We start from the raw sequence: 21,222 nt of genomic DNA, 5'->3' as shown, positions 1-21,222 counted from the left end.
ACAGGGACATTTTGGTAGAATTCGGTCACCGAAGGTGCTCAAGTTTGAAGTATGCTCTTAAGAACGTACGCCGGAGAAATGTGTACAGTGGTAATGGAATATTATGGAGATGATTTAAACGGGTAAGAGAGCAAGTTCGAGAAAGGTTCGTCAATTGCGACGAACGGGTACGACTTTCACTCCATTCGAACGAGCAGTGCGCGCCACGCTGTATTATTTATTAAGGCAAAAAGTTTTGTGCTTAATGATATTTTTCGCAGATATAAATGAATTTGTAACGTACTCGATGTTTAACGGGACGACGAGTTTGCTCGCGTTATTGCTTCGAATTGATCCGTAATCGAGAATGCAAATTAATTTCCCACTTTGATCACAGGTGAGAGCACGTTATATACGCGAAATAGTTGTTTGAAGAACAAGGACAATAAGAAATTATAACGGAAAACTGATATATAAATGCAGCGATAAACGTAGCCATGTACAGAAAGTATATTCTGTTAGCCTCGCTTCGTCCTTTTCATCCGGCAAACGGTGCATTACTTACGACGTACGTTACAAAGAGACTAAAAATTCCGCAACGGATAATGAAATTCAGACGGCCAAAGACAAAAGGGACGTGTTCGCCACCTCGATAAATCTACCCTACATCTCGTATAGTGGCCCCGTCGATGCAACGGTAAGTCTTAAAAGGATTCGATCGTCGTTGTCCAATAAAGATTTATCAGCGAATTATGAATTTATTCTCTCTCTCTCTCTCTCTCTTTTCCCCTACACTTTTATATCGCTCTTTGACAAATTTTTCATCCTTTCTTTTTATCGATTTTCACCGGACACATACTTTAGTTATCGTCGCGGGCTTCGAGCATCAAGAATCGAGAATCCATGGAACGAACGAGCGTTTCCTTTTCTTCTCTTGCTCGTTTTAACAAAGAATCAAATAAATTTAAACGTTTCCACGCGCTAACGAAGACGACGTCGTACGTGACGAGGTGACGTCAGGGTGAACGGGAAGAAGGAAAAGCGATTCGGTGACCCAAAATTGACAAAGATATCGGCACGATGCCCGTAGTTTGGTGGTTTGGTGGTTTGGCGCCCACGAACCATTGTCTTCGTAATGGCGCGACGCGACGTCCGATCGTGCACGATCGAACCAGCGATCGAGTAATCGAGCACATCCAGGTGTGCCCCCGTTGCGCGTCGTCTTACATCGCGGCGAACTCTCTATCCTACGCGAGCGTTCCGGGGATCGTGGATTCCCAGTGAAGATCGCGAGGACGCGCAATTAACTAGTCGATAAACCAGGCGCGCATTTTTCCCTTTGCGAGCGTGCATCGTAATTAGCGGACGGTCGGTCAGTCTCGGTCGCTACGCGCCGGGAGAAAGTTGGCTCAAGGTGAACCGTGAGAATGAAATAACGTGGCGCTCGTAGCGTTTCTGGTAGCGGGCTGACCGCTCTATTCCACTCTTTTCTTTCTTCTTTTCTTGTCGTTTCCCGAATCCTTGACGGGAAGATCGGGCAAATTACGATTGCAATTAGCCAAATTACGATTCGAACGTAACCGAGTTTACGATACGCTCGACTATCGAGAACGCTTTACGCTAACGCGCCGAGTCTAAAATAGGAACTTGACCGTGAAAGTGAGCGTGACGAACTATCCTTATTAACAAAAACTGTTTGACCGGTTGCCGAAGGCACTATCGATGGTAGCAGATTTTACATATAGTAGAAGAAATATACGGCGTGTCAACGGCATACGATAGTACCTAATCTAAATGACTGTCTGTTCGTCCGTACGTTGATTAGTTACAGTAGCCGATTACGTACAGCGCTATCTTGAAATTATTTCGAACGAACGCCTTACGTAATTAAACGTCGGTGACAGTCTTATATCGAATAAAATTCTCCTTTTCCAAGTCTATGACCGTTTCTCAACACGATTTTCTTGACATCCGTGTTATTGATTACGACGTTGGCGTACTACTTTTCTCGACGTTTCCTTAAAGCGATACATGACTCCCTATGTAGGTTAATCCGTTTTTGCATAACATTGTCGTTAACTTCTTAAATTCTCGTTAGATCGTCATTGATTTCTAACTATTAGCGATTACTCGCGATAGCCTGCGCATAATCTACGAATAGCGCAGTGCGGTGATAAGCGCGACGAAATTATTATAAAGGCTGATGTATGATGTTTCGTAAAAAAATTCTATGATCATTTAATTGGTAATTACCAGAGACATAATTTCTAATTATAACGTACAATGTATCCGTTTATGGCGTGTAAAACGTTGTTCGATCGAGTTGTTAAAATATTTGATTTTTAACAGGAAAAAGTGGAACGACGATTTGAGCTTACGCGTGAGTTCAAAGTTGGCAGTAGCAACTTACAAACGCGAATCAACCTACGGATCGGAAACGACTTCGACGATAGGTACCCTGAGCTTTTTAGGGTGCGACGAGGACGAGCTCCTCCTCTCTCGATGCGGTTTCGGCGGTGGAAAGTATGCCAGAATTAAATCTTGCGTTCGACTTAATACGAAATGAACGATCGACGGTGGCGTTTGGAAATCGACTGCGAATTGACGGTCGGAACGCTGCTCGAATTCCTACAATTCGGTGGTTCGAAGTGAGAAATCGGTCAAACGCACGGTTTGATTCGATCGGATTCGATCGGATTCCGTCGGATTGTTTCACGTACGAGGCACGCGGTGTCTTGGAAATTTCGAGTCCTCCCTCGAAATACCCGATATACCGAGTCGTTTCTAAACGCTCTGCTCATCAGGATATGCGCTATTAACCGAACGAATCGGACATCGAAGGCGAATTTCTCTTCTTCGATGTGGATGGCCTTTATTCTCGCCCGTGACCGCTCGTTGTTCGAGAGAAATTTTCTGCCCACGAACTTTGCGAGCAAAGTAAAAGAAAATCCGAAACGGGTGCTTTCTAAGAAAGTAAATGTTCGTACGTAGATGTTTGTCGCAACAGCTCGACTTTGAGTTTTGTTTCCTCGTCTTTCGGCGATCTGGCGCGATCGTGGCGAACAAGGTGTTGCGTAGACACGTAGAGTTTCTACGATATGCGCGCAAGATGAAGTTTGAATTTATACGAGTCGTAAGCGGACGTAATTGCAACGGAGATTTAACGAGTTTTTGTATATGGTGTAATTGGCGCACAGTCCGTTTCCCCGCGCGTTTTTCCTTCCTCGTTCGAGCCAAACGACGAGAATGCACTTAACAGGTAGATAAAATGACTCACTCGTATCTGAAATAGCGTTATTTGTCCCCTGCATTATCTCCTTCGATATTTTTTTAACTTGGCTGTGTTCAGTGCCATCGAGCGAGTTTAAACTCGCATAGTCGTAAAAATATTCCGATCGGTGAAAAAAAAAAGAAGAAAACGGAAGAAAGCGAAATAAACGAAATAAACGAATTACGGATTGTCCGTTGGCAGTTGTCGACACTCGTTTCGCACGAAGCGCGACCATCGAGACCGTGTTTCCTTTTTCTCGACAGGTTGAACGCGTCAAAAAATCGACCTGTAGATTCTGCGCGCCGCTATATCCCTCGTACAACGTCATAGATCGCCGTTGACCCGACGTCCAAGAAGGACGAGAAAAGGCAATCGTCAAGTATCGTTTTCTCCGTGCAGTGTTCACGCGTACAGTGGCTCACGAAACGAGCACTTTAAGAAAATTGTAAAAACTCGTTCTCGCAAGAGAATTCTACGATTTACAGCTTGTAAGTTCGTTCGCGTTACGCTACTCGATAACACGTTCTGTTACACGATTGCGCGCCGTGATATTCGTCGTATGTGCAATTCTCCAAGCAAATTACATCGCGTCAAAAATGGGCAAATATCCGGGCAAATATCCGCGCATGCTTTGGAGCAGTAGCGTGGACGCGAGGACGACGAGGCAAGATCCGCGTGAAAGCTGAATGCGAGACTCTCGTGAATGGCTGCTGACGTCAACGCTGGTGGAAAAATTGCGCAATTTCACCGTTCCAGCCGGCGCGAAATTCGTTCGCTTGGCTTTCTTGGGGAATCGGAACCGCGACGGAGGCGGGACCCGGAGGAAGAAAAAACGCCGCGCCGGAGAGTCCGGGGAAATTAACGGGGTCGGTGTTCGGAATGCGCGTTAATTAGGATCTAATTTGCGCTCGCGATCCACAAATCGCGTTGTAATTTCCCCGGAGAAGACGCGCCTACTTACGCGGGAATAATATCTCGAAATTTATCGTTTGCTTTCCGATACGCTTGCGCTATTGTGTGGCCGTCGTAACTTTCGGCGTTATTTGTCGGTTAAACGTTTTTTGAATGTTTCTTGAATACGCGGCGCACGGTAAACGCGCCGCGTTATCGTACAAAAGTATCGGACATTTGCTTATTCTTCGCAGAATCTCACTTATCTCGATTACGAAATTACGGATCAAAGTATCCGCATCGAGTTCGTTCTTTACATGTTCGTTCGGTGCATGTAGCTGCGTTTATTTGACGTTTAAACGTTTATCGAACGACCGAAAATGTGCAGGATATACGCGATATGGAAGAATATAGGCGCGCACTAACGCTATCAACGGATTGCGATAATTATTGGCATCGTCGTAGTAAATAATATCGATATCCTCGCTATGAAACGCTCATCTCAGGCTCATCTCCTACGGAAGCAATCTTCCAAGTATCGTATCTAGGTCGATCTGATAATCCGGATTTCGATTTAGAGTAGGTCTGTACGCATGAAACGCGTTAGAATATTAAATGTCGATTTAGGAACGACGCGCATGATGATGTCTCTTACGTAAATGGGTTACACGAATGTTTCCGCGTAGCTCCGCTTCTATCATAAACGCGTACTAGCACTTTCCCCTCTAACGACGTCTGCTTGTATCCTTTGACACTCGGCGTGATTCTTTAATACGCGTTATCTCTATTCGTTTTATCGCGCGTTTAAAGAAATTTACAATTTACAATTTCTAGCTCGTTCCCTCGTATAGTACCCGTGTTTTTCCAAAGAGGATGCAGGGGAAATTTCTATAGACAATTTTATATATTTTCTCAGCTAAACTTACGGCTTTCATTTGCCAAAAAGAAATCAAAGGTTTACTTTCTCGCGTTATTTGACTAAACTAAAGTTTACTTTGCTAGAAAGTAGTAAGCTCTGGAAGATAAATTTTATGGTACGAGCGATATTATATAGCCGAAGGAAAGTGGAAAATATCTACGGCGCACGATACGGTTACCTTGTAAGTGGAAAGAACGCGTTACTTGTTAGAAATTAATATAAACGATTTGTTTGCTACGTAGATAGCTTTGCTGTAATACGAACGTCCGATCTCTCGCCATCATTTACACGTTTACTCGTTTTCGTTATCGTGGAAACTCGAATTAGCGAGCGAAAGTCGATACGCATCTTTGGATTTCTTGCACGATGATCGACGAGAGTATGCAAAACTACGTACACGTATATAGCTTTGTAGTATCTTGTCTAAAATCAGACAGCGACCGTGAATGTTGTTGGTTGAGAACTTTCGCTGCTATCTTGACCGTGCTCCACTTCCGGTATTCGAGCGGAGAAGGGAAGAGAGACGGAGAACGGCCGCCTATCGTTTAAGAAGACAGATACGTATCATGGAAAACTACTTTCTACGATTGGCGATAAAAATATATAAAAACACGCGTATCGCCTTTGACGATATTTCATTGACATTTGTCGTTCCTAATAATGCCGTTCTCAATTGTTCCGATTTTGTATTCGTCACGTACGATCATCATATATGATAATACGATACGATAATTCGATAATTCGATAATTGGATCGTATGCGACGAAGAAAGATTAAACTGGAGTAAGAAATTTGTATATGTCTTAAGATGCTGTTGCGGTAAAACGTAACGAGGAATATGTGTAAATTCCGTGTATCGTAAAAAGTAGGTCGAATCGCGTGAAACTTAGATAAGCAATTTTATAGGTGTTAAGAAAGAGAGGAGAAGGGTAAGACGCGGGAAAAGGATCTCTTCTGGTGTTCTTCGAAATTTCATCCAAGGGAAAAACTATATTTGAGAATTCATGGAAAACTTTCGCTGATATCCGGTACCTGGTGTGGACTTCCGGTATTCGCGGTAGGCAGAGCGAGACCGCGCGTCATTCTTCGTCGAATGTCGTGTGATTCAACCTCGCTCCGTTTACGTCTCATTGTAGCTCTCTCGGCCGATGATTAAGAAAAAAGAAAGTCGAGCCTACATTCTATAGACGGCGGACAAAGTATTGTCCACGAGGTTGAAAGCATAAAAAACTATCGCTGGACTATCGCTGTGAAGAATGGTTGGTTTCGCGTGGCCGTAGGCAAACGAAATTTTCAAACTACCCACCCCTTGCGACTTTTTCGCGGCTTTCTTCCCCGACGATATAGATAAGAGGATAGACGAAGGAATTGAAATTTTTGCCGCAGGTGACGGTCCCGGCAGATCTGGCGAGGGTTTTTGGTGAAAGCCGACGGCCCCGAGAGGGGAGAGTATATAGACTGCGTTTCGTTTCTGGTGAGCTCACAACCAACTTACTCGGCAAACCCGTCGGTGTGTTTTGCCCGTCACGTTCATTAATCCACCTCTCTCCGCTGCCTTTCGTTCACTTGCCCTTCCATTTCGCGAGGATCTCGTGGTCGGGTGTCGTCGCCACCGAACGAGACGAAACCAACGAGAAAATCGACGAGCTGCGACGAGAGAAACGCTCGAGTGCCAAGTGTGTGTGCCAATAGGATTATAATCGGCTGAAACTGCCGGAGGAAAAAGGTTTGTGACAACGTTGTGATCAGTGGTACCCGATGGACTGATTCATACGCTCGTATACACGGTGGTGCCTAATCCGTGATCGTTTAGTTTCCGTTTAGTTTCCGTTTAGTTTCCGTTTAGTTTCCGTTTAGTTCCCGAGCATCTTCGAAGGTGACATCTCGAAAGTCTCTTTTCGCACTACACGCGTCAACGATCACCGTTGGAAATCTTTCCGATCGTTTGTGTTTTTCTGTTTTCTATCATTTGGTGACTCGCGCTTTTGCGTTTCGTACGTTTCCACGCCGGAGAAAAAGACGATCCTCCTCGATAGTTTTCGATTCTGCCCCGTCATTTCGTTAGAAAACGCTCTTCGTTTTCCAAATAATTACGTTGCTTACCTCTGCCTTTTAATCCTCGATTAATGCCTCGTTTTTATCCGCTACGATAAAACACGCGCTTCCATTCACGCGAGCGATCGTTCGATCGTTTTCTATGAAAATAGCAGGCGTTTTTCTTTTTGCCAACGTTCATCGAACAAAGCCGATCCCTTCTCCTCGTTTCTTGCTTCTTGTCCCCACTCTCTTGGTCTCGCGAACACACGTTGAAAAGGCAAAAGGGTATGTGGGGTAGCGAGTCAGTGTGTCAGCGTTCTCACGTCTCTCTTCGAGGCGTCCTTCCTTCTCCGGGTCTATGTGGAGAATAAGGCCGCGTGTAGGCAGAGAAAGATCTTCGTGCTGGATAACGAAGAGAGAAACGAAGCTGACGGCGGACGATCGCTGGAAAAGGATGGATTCTTCATTCTGAATCTCAGCAGCGCCGTTCAACGTTCGTACTCCATCTAACTGCATAGGAGACGAGATTCGCGATAAATGCCAATGATTTAGAGACGTAATTGAGTCCAGTGGTCGACTTTTCAGCCAAGATGAAAACGTTGCTACGCGGATAAACGTTCGTTTCTATTCGAATCGATTACGCGGAAAAATTGGCCGACAAATTCGATATCGTACTTTTAGTAAAATTACTTTTAGTAAAGTTACTTTTTGGTAAAAGCAGATTTCCCGATCCTTTACAGATCCTTTTGCTCGATTCTCCGAGTTTCTTTCCTTCGTTCGTTTCATCGATATCTCTGTGTCTTTCGTCGTTTCGTCCTAATAATTTCCAATCGGTGTTTTTATCGTTTCGCTGCAATTGCTTGCGGAGCCCGTGTAAACTTTTACGTTTTATATTCCTTAATTTCGTTTGTAGATTTTTCCGTGAAAATCGGTTCGAAGGCAGTTGCCGCGAAGCGAGGGAATGCCCGCCACCTGTCGTTCGAGTCCGACGCTGTGTAGTCGTTCCGCGGCAGTTGGAACGTCGCCGGATAATTTCGCGGGATCAGCAGAAATACCATCGAAAGCCTTTTGTTTCGTCCCTTTAACAAGCGAGACGAATATTCGTGAAAGTTCCTGGGCAACCGGCCGTGTTCACGCGAGATCAATTTTCCGCGGCGCGATGTTGCCTTAATTTCCCGCTTTCTGCCTCGCCTCGGCAGCGAACTATTCCTCGGAGAAAGAAACATCGGAAAACGAGAAAAAAAGCACATACGCGTTCAAAATGTATCTCTTTGAAATCTTTCTCGACTGTTTCTCCGTTTCAACCTGTTAATCAGATCGTACGATACGTTTATCTCATCTCTCTCTCTTTTGCCTACCGAAACCACCGAATCTATCTGCTGCCCCCTTATTTTCATAAATTAAGAAAACTAAGAATTTTCTCGACGATTCCTATCCTATTCCTGCGTTCTTCGCGCATCCTATCGATAAAAAGATGTTTCAGTCTCGTAATTTAGGGATTCGGAGAAGAGGGATTTCTCTAATTCGAAACGTTTGATCCATATTTTTCGTGGCCACTAATTATGAAAAATGAACGTTATATACCTACTTGGAAACGCGGTGAATTTGTTTCTCTCTTTAATCGTTTCGATAGAAGGTAGAGATACACGCGCTCTTCCGACGTGCCTTTTAGCTGCACGCTTTTCCACTGGATATCGACTTTCTCAATGTCTCGATTACATTTGTTCGCTATTCTGCCTATTCTACCTAACGAGATAAAGAACTAATCGATTCAAAGGCTGCCGTAGAAAAATTCATTTCTAGTAGAACGAGACGATCGTTTCGATGAAAATCTCCTCTTTTACCAGAGATGCTTCTCGATCGTTGCTTCGACTATCCAACTTAATTTACTTTCGTTAATTGTCGGTTGTCGGCGAAGATAGTCGGTTCTCGGAACATTCGACACACTCGACGACAAAGTTCAATTTCGGAAGATCCGGACGTTTAGCGCGTCGCTTGGAACATTTTGAGCGATCGCTTGGCGAAAACTTGAATCGAGTCCACTTTCCGGTTTCCTCGAAAATACCATACGTCGTACGATTAACTTTCCATCGATAAGTGGAACGGTGTAACCATTAGCATACTCGAACCATCTTTTTTTACCTTCGCATCCTTTCCTCCATGTCACTTTCACAACGGGCGACAGAATTTCGCGCAACACCGCGTCCTACCATGCTGTGCGTTGGGCACCGCGTCGTCTGGCATTCGTACGGGGTTTCGTTCGGTGCGTGTGCCACTACCGTGCATCGTAGCTATAACGGTACCTCGTTACGTCATGTGCTCGCACCTGTCACGCCTCGGTCGAACAAAGGGTTGCACCACCGGTCGCCGCCGTCGCTAATAATAATAACCAAGCGAGAAAAAAATACGGGCCGAGGAGGAGGAGGAGGAGGAGGAAGCCGCGCTGCTATTCGATATCTGATTTCCGTGACGAGGAAACTGGCACTCGCGCCTTCTCGCTTCCTTGGTGCCGGCGACGTATTCGGAGCACCGCGACGCGCGATGCCCAGGGCGACGCTCTGTCTCCGGACCTTCGTCGCTTTAGATTCACCTTGTCGCCAACGTCGCCTTCATCGATCGCCGTATTTTTCGTTTCGTACGTTTCGCGTTCTACGCACAATTCTCCCATATACACGACTGTCTTTATCGAATCGGAACTCTTATGTTAAACGGCGCGTTGCGAAGGCGATTAGCCTGAGCGGTGTGCTATCATATACGTACGTGTGTCTCGTTCAAGCTGCCGATTCAAGATGCATAAATTCGTAAAGAAAGCAACTACCTTGCTATAGAATTGCCTATACAGAGCCAAGCTTTGTACAAGTGAGGCGTTGGATCGCGCGTTATCATAAGGCAGTTGTCGTTACAATTTCGATTACGTTGGAATATTTTCCAAAAGCTTCGCGATCGCTGTCGCGATTCTAATCTCCAAGATCCGCTATCGTTCGACTCGATCGATCGTTTTCTATCTACGATCGAATCTTTGGCCGCGCTATCGTCGTTAAGGAAATATAATTCGCGATTAACTGGCAGAAACGGAACGGATTCTTCGATGTTTTTGAGATGTAGGTCGGTTTGCGACGGCCGTTGATGGAAAGAAAAAACGGTACGTTAAGATTTAACGACCAACGATGATAAATTCACGAAGATATCTCTCGGATCTGTTGGCAAGATGCAAGGCGAATCGCTCGACTGGCGGAAACGAGGGTAGAGGAGGCGCGTTACGGAACGTAGTTTGCTGAAATAATTGTGCAACGCTGCTTTTTCGACCAACGATTGCTCTTGGTCGCGTACTTTGATCTCACTGGACGCGCCTTTTAATACGCCGATGTCTGCCGATCTGCAACGATTTCAAGGACGAACCGCTTATTCGGATCGTTGCTAATGGTTCGCGAGCTCGATCCCATTCGGTGTCATTTTCTCCGGTGTCTACGCATCGTATTTAGGACGTGAGACATAAACGACACATTCTCGACTCGCTTGCGTTCTCTCTCTTTCCCCCTTCCCCCCTCTTCCTCTTCGTTTCTCCGGATAAAAGATGCGCGAATCACCGGCACACGGTAATCGGAGAAAAGCTACTTGCAAAAAAATCTATTCTCGTTGCGGAAGAGAAGTCGATTCATTGTGTTCGAAAGGACGATTTCCCCGATTTTTTCCTGCTAACAGACTCTCGAATAGTTCACACGTTTGTTCAAACAAAACGACTAACCTTTTTAACCGGATCTTGCAAAAATTGCAGGAAGTTCGTGAAATTCTTATCACGTTCGTTAGTCTCTTTGTTATAGGAATTGTTGGAGGCGATTAAAGAGTTTTGCCAACTTGCTTGATTTCATTATTCGTTTGCTCTTTACGATGCAATTCCGCGAGAATCCGTGAGAATCCGTGAGAATCCGTGAGACGATGATTATCCATCTTTTGCTGAAAAAAGTGATCAAGTCCGGAAAACGTATGTCCTCGTACGAGGAAAACTGGCTGCTTTTAATAAAACGTTTGCTCGTTTAATCGATAAACTCGTAATCGATAATTTTCATTATGTGAGTCGGTTTTTCGAACGGTTGTTTACTCGCACGATGGCAACGAACGTTGCTAATTTGCGACTTTTCGCAACTCGAGACACTTTTGACGTTTCTCCATATATTCGGAACGATATTTCCTGCGTCGAATGTTATCGGTAGCTTCTTCGACATAGTTCTTAAACGATACGAATAATTTTTAGCAGAGACAAATTATCGATGAATCGCGATAGCCGCCAATCAAATTTTACAATTACAAAGCTTCTCTTCGAGTCTTAAAGCTGTTATAAGTTGCAATTAAATTCTAATCGTTTCAACTTATAACGAAATCTTATAATCGAGCGTTTGGTTGTCAAGTGGTTCGCTAGATCTAAACTTTGATCGGAATCTTCCTATTCGAAAGAAGATGGTTATCTTGCTCGAAATCAGGCATATACGTTTAACAGCAGCGGTAACTTTCGTAAATTTAAAGGGGCTCGTTAAAATAATATAGCCGGCGGTACGCGTAATGGACGAAATGGGTCAAGATTTCGGTACGTGTCTACGTATGTAAATTTAAAATACGCGCAAAGACAGTCCCGCGGCAAGCAGGTGGCCCTGTCTCCGTCATCAAGCAGATAAATATTTGGGTATCCGGAACGAAATTCTAGGATACCGCCTGCCTAAATTCACGATTTTCGATCAGCTACACCGGCGCCAAGCCGAAAGATTCATTTTTGGGGCCGCTTTCTCCTATTAGTTCACCTTTCTACCGGATCCCGATTCCAGTTTGTATCTGTGCTTGTCTCGCGTGTCTTCGCATAGATCTCGTTCTTATACCGACATCGATATCGCGTATGAAAAGATATCGATATCGAGTTGCATAATACCAGAGTATTTGTACGCTTACTATAAAGAACTTTTCAAATTCCATCGTACGTATCGTATAAAATGCCCTTGAAATTTCATTACCAGTAACGAAACGAAAAGAAAAGAAACGAAACGAAACGAAACGAAACAGTTAGAGAGGCGAGAAGACGAAATTCTCGACAAAGATACGATCGCGATATCTGATCGAAATAGCGGTCCATGGACTTTTAAAAAGATCCAAGTTTGTGTTTCGTACGATTCGAATCGTTGTAACAACTTTGACGAATAGGAGGGATACTTTTGCGCGTATTAAGAGAAGCCGTGGTTAGAAAGAGCAAAGGAATGCAATCTGACCGAGTAAAATGGAGGAATGTAGGCAAAAATAGAAGCAGAATATCGTGGTATTCGTTAGGTAAAATCGTGCTATAAAAAGATAATTCCTGGGTTTTTTTTTTACAAGCGCTGTTATAACGCGTTATGAAATTTGCGAAGGGAAAATTTATAAAATACATTCCGTCACTTTCCTATCCGTGAGTTACTTCCATTTTTCTTCTTCGAACTTTTCTACAAACAAAATGTATGAAATATTAAAATACGTACGATATTAAAGTAAATCGAGAATTTGTCGTGTTACAAAAGTGTCGTACGGTAAAAGGTTATATCTCAGCTACGCTGAAATAATCCTCTCTATGAATCTTTTTATAAAAGAAATAATAAACGAATTATACGTACAACGTTCGATGAAAAACTAATAGATATACTTTCTATTCAATTTTGGGATAACGGTGTTACTATCGTGATTGGCTTTTTGATCAATTTTTATGTTCCATTTGAATGCAAATACGTGGAATCGATTTCTTGCAGCGAAATTCGATATCCAATTTTTATAACACCGTTATCGAATACGTATACGCATCGCATTGTACGTTCCACGGTATTTAAGATATTTTCGTTGAACATTTATCGTACTTTCGTCGATACATAGCTAAATTTAATCAAAACGAAGACAATTTATTTTACAAACAAGAGCTCGACTTTCTTTGGCAACGAAATTTTTCTATCGCTCGTCTAATACGCTCTAATATTTCGTTAGTGATCGCTTTATTAAAGCCCTTGGAACGCCACCTTCGTATGCGATTTACCATTAAAGTATAGCGGTTGCGTTGCATTCACTCGCGCTTTCACGTATTATCTATCGTTCGGCGTTATCCCTACGCACGACCACTACCATAGGCCACTTCCGGATGGTTTGGATTAGTAGCATGCGGGTGAGAAATGTGGGTCAGGCCGTTGCTCGCTTTTCTAGTCTGGTTCTTATCGGTCGCGGTGTTACGCAAATTCAGGTTTACGACGCGATTTCGAGAAGCGAAAAGGAAAGTGTGCCGAGCTTAACTTAAGGGCGATGTTTCGTCGTATCTTTTCGAGGGCTTGCACGTTAATCGCTCGTCTCGCGAAAGTCAGATCGATTCGTCTCGCGTTCCGTGTGCGCTGCACGCGTTACAAACACAGCCAGTTTATCGACTTGGTGATCTCTCGTATCCGCGAAAGTGGAGCGTTTTATAATATGCACGGCTCCGTGTTACCATCTCCTGCCACGTTGTAATTAATAGATACGCGATAATTATGCAAATTGCCCGCTTCTTCTTCTACGATGCTATGGCGAATCGAAATGTACCGAAAACTCTGATACGTTTTAGAAGCTTATTTACACCTTCGCCTTATTTACGCCTTATTACGCGTTAACCGTATTTGGAGCGATACCTTCCGTTTAAGAACTATTCGGTATAAGAAATATTCGTCAATTTTCTTCTTTTCTTTTTTTTTCCGGTAAACTTTTTTGGACTTGGAATCGACCATACTAGACACATTCGCGCTCAATTTCCATGTCCGACGTGCGATGTTTGTAATTCTCGAATTATTAAATATAGAGGGTTTCGTTCCAAGTTCCAATACGAAGGCAGTCCTAGGTAAAAATCTCGGTGACAATAAACGAATGCGAGAAGTTGTCGGAAAGACGCGACGTTCTGATCGCTATAACATTTTTACACTTTGTCGTTATCGCTAATAATTGGATAAGCGCATAACGTGGAAACGACAAAATTAAAAAGAGGCTAGTATCGCTAAACTGTAATAGATGATCGTCGATATCAAAGTTCCAGCAAGGTTAGTTTTAATTTGAAATATTTTTAACTAATTGGATGCTTTCATTTATCGTTGCAAAGATTCACGTGGGCGATTTATCGTACGCTTATTTTCCAATAAGTCTTATTGCTGATTGTATGATAAGTTTAAATGCAAAAATAGCGTCAATTTTCGTCTTTCGTCGAAACTTGTGTCGCACGTTTATATCTTTTGGTCAACAGAGAAAAAATCGTAGAACGTTGAGACTTGGTCTCGTAGAAGGGTAATGCGGCCACCGATTCGGATCTTTCTTTCGCTAACGATTTATCGAAATTGCACCTAGTCGAACGTCCTTGTTTCCATGGTTGAGACATTTTTGTCGTAATCGATTCGTTGGTTCCGTGGCACGATTCGTGTCACGATCGGCGTACGTTTCACCTATGCGACAGATAACCGAAATATCTTTCAGAGATTTCTCTGTCTCGGCTTTTTGTCCACCAGCGAACCGACACCGCGATATCGTCGCGGACAGTGGCTCGTCTGCATCGTTCGTTGTTCTATTACGTGTTCTCTCGTAAACGAGTTTCTTCGTAAAATAGCGCTTCGCGAGCGATGCCGCGTTACGAGATTCCAGACGCAATACGTTCGGCGAATGTTAAATTCGCTGAATCGAAATTTAAATAACAGGCGATAGCTTAACGGATGTGATCGAAGCTAGAAAATGAGTCTTTAGAAAGCTCGATGGATAGATGGATAGATGGATAGATGGTAAAAAATGGCAAGCGCGAGGAAAATACGTTTATCGATCAACGTTCGTGCGATATACGTATCGAGAGAATTGTATTTATAGGACGATCTGACAGATGTGGTCGATCGACGACGGAAATAAATCGAATACGTACTTTCGATACTTTACGGTGCTACGCGTAGCGAGTAATCCGAGGCACGTTCCACGAAAGGAAGATGTTTCTATAATTCCGCGAATTTAACGTTTTCCTCTTGAAGTGAAAATCTATAAGAAGAAAAAGAAAGAGGAAAAGAAAGAGGAAAGGAAAAAGGAAAAGAAAAAGAAAAGGAAAAAGAAAAAGAAAAAAAGAAAAGTTCGCTCTTCCCGTTTTGTCGATTCAGTTCGTCGAGCGTGGCGCTTTATTTACGATATCTAGCAGCGGGGCAACTGGAGCCAAAGAGAGCTCGTTAAAAGCGTGGAAACGTTGCCTCCGTTCGGAGAAGAACAACGACCACCGAAATAAACGCGGCTCTCTCCTCCCCATTGGCCGTTTAATGACTCTCGCGCCTCGCTCCGGCTATCTTTCACCTGTGCCCGAGCAACGTTGCACGCTCGACCGGACAGATGAAGGAGAAGGCGGTGGGAAGAGGACAAGAGAGATGGCGAAGAAAGAGGGAAAGAGAAATTGTGTATAGGGGGAAATAGAGAGAAAGAGAGAAGCACGCGAAAGGAGGAATAAGAAGGAATGGAAACGGTGGCAGAGAGCGGCGTTTTGCGGTAGGGTAGGGGAGTAACAGCGAGCGAGGACGGTGGGCCTGTTTGGGACTTTGCTTACGTAGAAGGCGGAAGAAGCCGGCGGAGGGGCGAGTGTACAGCGCGGACGATCGAGATCGTGAGTAGGTCACTGGGACGTGGCTCGTGGCGGAGACGAGCGTGGCTCGCACCTTCAGTCAGTCCCCGTCGGCCAAGGTAACCACCTCTGGGACCGTGCAGTCGCGTCACACAGAGCCACAAGTTCCCTTTTTCTTTAAACGGGAAAAGGAAGCACGCTCGCGCACTCCGCCCCGATGACGAACGATCGACGAGCGTGAATTGTCACTCGGGGTTATCGCTTCGTGTGTACCCCTTGGAAGGCGTGCTTCGACCGGCGGGTTGACAAAGGGATCGCGCGGAACGACGACCAGCTTCTTTCCGAAGGACATCGGTGGATCTCGAACGCGATAGACCATAGGATCGGTGTTTCTCTGCGAAGAAACCAAGGATTCGAGAGAGGTGCTTCGATCGATTATTTTTCTCTTTCGATTCGTTCTTGTTCATTGGCTGTTCATCGAGCAAATCGTTTTTCACGTTATCCGCAGGGGAAAGAACGCGGATATTTGTCCGGTATTTTTCGCTCATCTTTTCCTCGCGCTTTTTTCACCATCCGTCGTCGTACTATTCCACTCGAAGTTTTTGGTACTTTCTGATCGCACGGACTCGCGATCCTCGTTCCCTTTGATCTCTCCTCCCCCATTCGAAGTACAAGTTTTCTTGTTTTCTCGCGTTCCGTCTTTGAACTCTTTCCCTTGTCTCCGCGCTACCCACGGAATTTAATTTTTCTCCTATTTTTTGTCTCCTCCTCTTTCTCTCCAACCCCCTTCAAACTTTGTTTCCTCGCCAATTCCGACAGAGATAAAGCAGACTTTAAATCTCGCGGAATTGAATTTCCCGACGATGCAGGGCTGCGACTTTTTCTTTGACCGCGTCATCCCGAACGAGCTTTTAATTAAGAAGCTCGGCTTTCGTAGAGTGCGGTTTAGATGCTCGTTGCGCAACGTCCTTTGTTTAAACTCCGGACGGTAAACGTGCTACTTGTGCATCCGACTGACGATAAATGCCACGAATCTCTTTTATCCGGTATATTTCCGATCCTCTCGCACTCGGTGCTCGCATTTCACTTACGTTACATTCCACGAACGGGGTGGCAACGACGTAGTTCGTTGTTAAACGGAAACAACGAATAATCCAGATGCTTCGAATCCTCGTAGAGTGGATCGAATTGAAATATCGCGCGACCTACGTGAGATCCGAGTGTTCGATCGATCCGACGTCAACGATCCATTGGAATCGGCTGTTTAACCGTGGACGCATTTATAGCAGCCTTTGTTTTGCTTTTTATTGCAGAGAGGAGACTCGCATGATGGAGAGGACGTGGCGGAGTATACGGAAATCGACTTTAATCTTGTTGCTGCCTCTGCTTTTAGCCGTGAGTACAATTTACGATTTATTCGACGATTAGATACGATCTTGTCGTCCGACTCGTTCGTCTCTTTAACCCGTTCCCTGACTTTGGCGAGTCAGACTGGCGACGAAGATTTTGGCCCAAACGCGAATATCGCCGGTCCGACTCGCGACCAGATACTTTGGCCGAACGTAAACGCAACAAGCCGAGCTCGCGGACTGTTTTTTTTGCCCGTTACGATCGTCGCTGAACGTTGGTCGGTGTTTACGAGCATCGGTCTGGTCTGTTTGGCGCGTGTCGATGTCTACCGCTTGGGCCCGAGTTTCGTCGAACTGAATGGCACGCGTTCGGAGACTTCTGTACGCGTTTCTGTACGCGCAAGTGGAAACGCGATGCGTTATGAATCGGTATTACGAGTATTACGAATATTACAAGGGCAAAATACGACGCGATCCCGCGTATAAACCGCAATGGGAATAAGTAAACAGAATTCTCGCTACGATAGGTTAAATTGTCTTCGTAATCCACGCGAAACGTTAGAGTCACAGATAAGTACACGTTTCTCGATTCTCAAACTACAGAGTAATAGCAACGTTTACCATGATACGGAGAAGACTGTTGTTCTTATCGGAAATTAAGATGTCGATCCTCGTCAAAATTTGATAGATACAAGTGTGAGATGGCAAAGTTATCCTACTTTTGATAAGCTAGCTCTTGAAAGACGTTGTTTCAAGAAATCTGTTACGCAGCGAATCGATAGTCCTTCGACGCTTAACAAAATAATTAATAAGCGCCGTACTTCAACCAGCGATTACAGGAATCTCAAAGTTTCCAACCAACCTTTCGCCTTCGTCTTTTAACGAACGTCGTTTAATTAAATCGTACTCCGAGGCGACAATCATCCTCGATATCATTATCACCGATTTCGCGTCTTAACGATCGACTGTTTGTTCGTAAGCGCAGGTTACGTCGTTGCACGAACGATCGATTCGTGCGTTATTACGATCGGTATTGCTACTTGCCAACCTTTGATTGACCGTCGAACGAACGAGATTAACGTGGCGGTTAGCGACTGTTCCCCCCTCGTTTAGAACGGATGCGACGTCGCGGTGTCGCAACGACGATGCCGAGCGTCGGTCACGCTTCGCGATTCGGCTATATATGTTTTTTAATCGTGCGATGCGCACGGGCGTACGATTCCGCTAGGATATCGCAACTGTCGCGTGTTGCGATCTCGCATCGGTGACGCTGTGCGATTTATTCGTAGTCGAACCCGTTACCACATCGTCCTTCGAGTGTCCTTTTCGAGTGTCGACGTCATAGCGGAAAAAAGCGCGATGAATTCTCTCGACGTTTGATCGTTCGTCGAACAAGTCCGAAAACATCCGGAAATTTAGGACACATAGCGCGTGATTTCCTTCGTCGAACTCGTGGTTAACCCTCCGACCGACACCGATTTCATATTTCTTCGTACGGAATCGCGAGAAAAAAACGTATATCTTGTACTGGTTTGTCGTAACGTAAACGGACTCGGCGATCTACTCGTAAGGATCGCGCGATAAAAACGCGATTTCGATGTCGCCGCGACTGCAGGATCGATGATTCAGATCGGACCGTTAACGATTTTCATCAGCGTTAAAAAACGCGCAATGTCCTTCGGATAGGATGAAAAAAAGCGATCGTGTTTGATCGATGTCTAAACGTTCGCCGGTTGGACCGCTATTCGCGGGACGCGCATGCTGGCCGAGAAACAACGCGACGTTGATGCTCGAGGGGAATGAAGGTTGCCGCGGGCTCTTCTCGCGCTATGTATCGTCGTGGATCGGCGCCGATCGTTTCGAGGTAAAAGCCTGAATGGAAACGGTTACCACTTTGAACAGTCTGGAACGGTCGAGTACGAGCGTGCCACGCGCGACTTAATATCTCGACGCTAAAACTGCCCCCATCTTTCGTCTTTACTATACATCTTAATATGTACGTAGTGGGATTAGGGTTCCAACTGCGGATATTTACGTAAACTCGTACTTTTATGGAATCTAGGCGGACGATGAAATCGTGTTTCTGAAAATAGCGTATCTATGAGTATTATGTGCATTCGGTGCATTTTTATACTCGAACATTTCCCATAAACGCGTAAAAATCGGTCTAGCGATTATACTTTTATCTTTTAAAGTAAATATCAATGTTACAGACAAAAAATCAGATACTAGTTATATTTACTGGCTTGGCAGTTCTATAGCTTGTACGGACTAAACTCGATCCAACTGGAATTAATTTTGATCGACAGGTGATATGAAACGGGTTTAACGAAAATGTTCTTTATGGAATCTTCGATATCGAAGGAACAAAATTTATATTATATTTTCTTCGACAACGATTATCAACGTTTCTTCGAATTAAACGATTCTTAACATTTATTTGGTAAGTGCTCTAGAGCTTTTGTACAAGTAAACGAAGTTTTACGCGCACAAATTTCATGCAATTTCTTAGGAAAAATTATTTCGATTAACGAACAGAAAGGTAACGACGTGTTAATAAGAAATATTTCTTTAAAACGAATGGAAAGTAATTATTTCAGAAACAAAACATTACGAATAGGTAAATAAGTTCTTTGAATAACGAATAAACGAATAAACGAACGAGAAATCGATCATCGTAAGAAATTGAAATGAAAATTTATTGGAATAACGCGATTGCTGCGATCGAATGGTGTCTCGCGTGTTGAGCTATTTACAGGAATTACAGGTGCGCGATTTTAAACAAATGGAATCGAAGCGATAAATTCGTTTCAAACGCTTTCTGTCCAGTTAGGCTAACTCGTTGAATTCGAAAGTCGATCCAGTTAGCTGTGTCGTATGTATGGAGATTTGGAGAAAAGTTGGACGAGTTTTATCGGTTTTATCGTTTAATCCGTATGCCAATCGATATTTCACGGATGCGTGTATCTTTTTAGTTGCTGCATGAAAAACCGCGAAGGGTGGAATAAAAGGGAACGCGTGGTCTACACATGGTGTTTGCATATTGCGCTACTACAAGCGGATTATAACCTACGAACGTTGGCTGTGCGCGTAGATCCGTGTCGTTTTTCCACGTTCCTATAATTATGTTCCGATAAACGTAATCAATTTGTTCAGGTGTATGTAATACTTTGCCGAATAAACATTTAAATTTGCGTTAATCGGACAAAATGTATTCGCCGATCGATGCGAATTAACGACAGCTTGCAACCATGATGTTGAATTTCATCGATACAAATGTTTTTAACGAAAACGGATAAAAGATATCCCGAGTAAGCAATTAGCGAGACTTATCGTCATTAATTTCATTCCATTCGTTCGATGGATATTTCATTCCGCTTTGTTATTTGCTTGTTAAAAATGTAGCCGCTGGGAGGACGACGAGTAGTGGGATTAAAGCGAAGTTTTTGTTAGGAATAAATTGCATTCTACGTAATTAATAAATTTATTTTTGTAACAGTTGCAAATTGATTTCGTACTAGTTTGTGCGATAACGTTTAACGGAAGCATAACGTTATACGAAGCCGGTATTGCATTGGTTACGGTTGTTTCCTTCTATTTTAATATAAAGTTTCCAACTCGAAGCTACGATTTTTATCGGTCGTTTTTGTTAAGCGCCATGCGATATATCGTAGGAAGAGAGTCGAACGAATAACAAGCCACTATCGCGTGTAAAATAACGTAAATAATTCGCGGAACGGAAGATCAAAAAGCAGCTCGATATATCACGATCAAGTAAATCGATAAGCACTTTGAAAGTGCCAAGTTCAAAACGTTCCCGACAGTCTCGTTTATTAGAGAAAACGTTACTCGATCGACGATGCGATCGTACAGACCTTGTAATACGAATCGCAACAGTACGTATCGCGAAACTCGTAAAAATATAAGAAATACTCGCTACACGGTAAACGAGACTTCCATGCAAGTTCGAATCCGCATAAAGATGTCACGATCCAGTCGTAGACAACGATAGCAAAACGTTGCGTTCCTTGAAGAGAAATAAAATTCAAATAAAATTGATTTAACAGGTTTTCGTACAATCCGAACGATAATGGAAAACAACGTATACACATTGCTAATCTTGGAATAATTAGATGTATAATCAACGAGTAATCGTACAAATGACAATGGGGCTGTCTCC

The 21,222-nt window shown here is 43.9% G+C and overlaps 1 protein-coding gene across 13 annotated transcripts in view; it reads left to right on the top strand.

Moving 5' to 3' along the window:
* Positions 1 to 21,222, top strand: part of dyl (transmembrane protein dusky-like) — a 61,954-nt gene that overhangs the window by 25,254 nt on the left and 15,478 nt on the right. For 5 of the 13 annotated variants that reach the window (XM_033337787.2, XM_076618489.1, XM_076618488.1 and 2 more), the window contains 3 exons: positions 5 to 122; positions 377 to 676; positions 17,007 to 17,088. In XM_033337787.2, coding sequence (XP_033193678.2) covers positions 669 to 676; positions 17,007 to 17,088 — 90 coding nt within the window. In that variant the 5' untranslated portion in view covers positions 5 to 122; positions 377 to 668. The other 8 variants (XM_076618491.1, XM_076618493.1, XM_033337786.2 and 5 more) reach the window with 8 other exon arrangements.

The sequence above is a fragment of the Bombus vancouverensis genome, chromosome 5 (genome assembly GCF_051014615.1).
Source record: "Bombus vancouverensis nearcticus chromosome 5, iyBomVanc1_principal, whole genome shotgun sequence".
Lineage (NCBI taxonomy): Eukaryota > Metazoa > Arthropoda > Insecta > Hymenoptera > Apidae > Bombus > Bombus vancouverensis.
The sequence above is the reverse complement of the archived record's forward strand: the minus strand, read 5'-3'. Positions and strand labels throughout refer to the sequence as shown.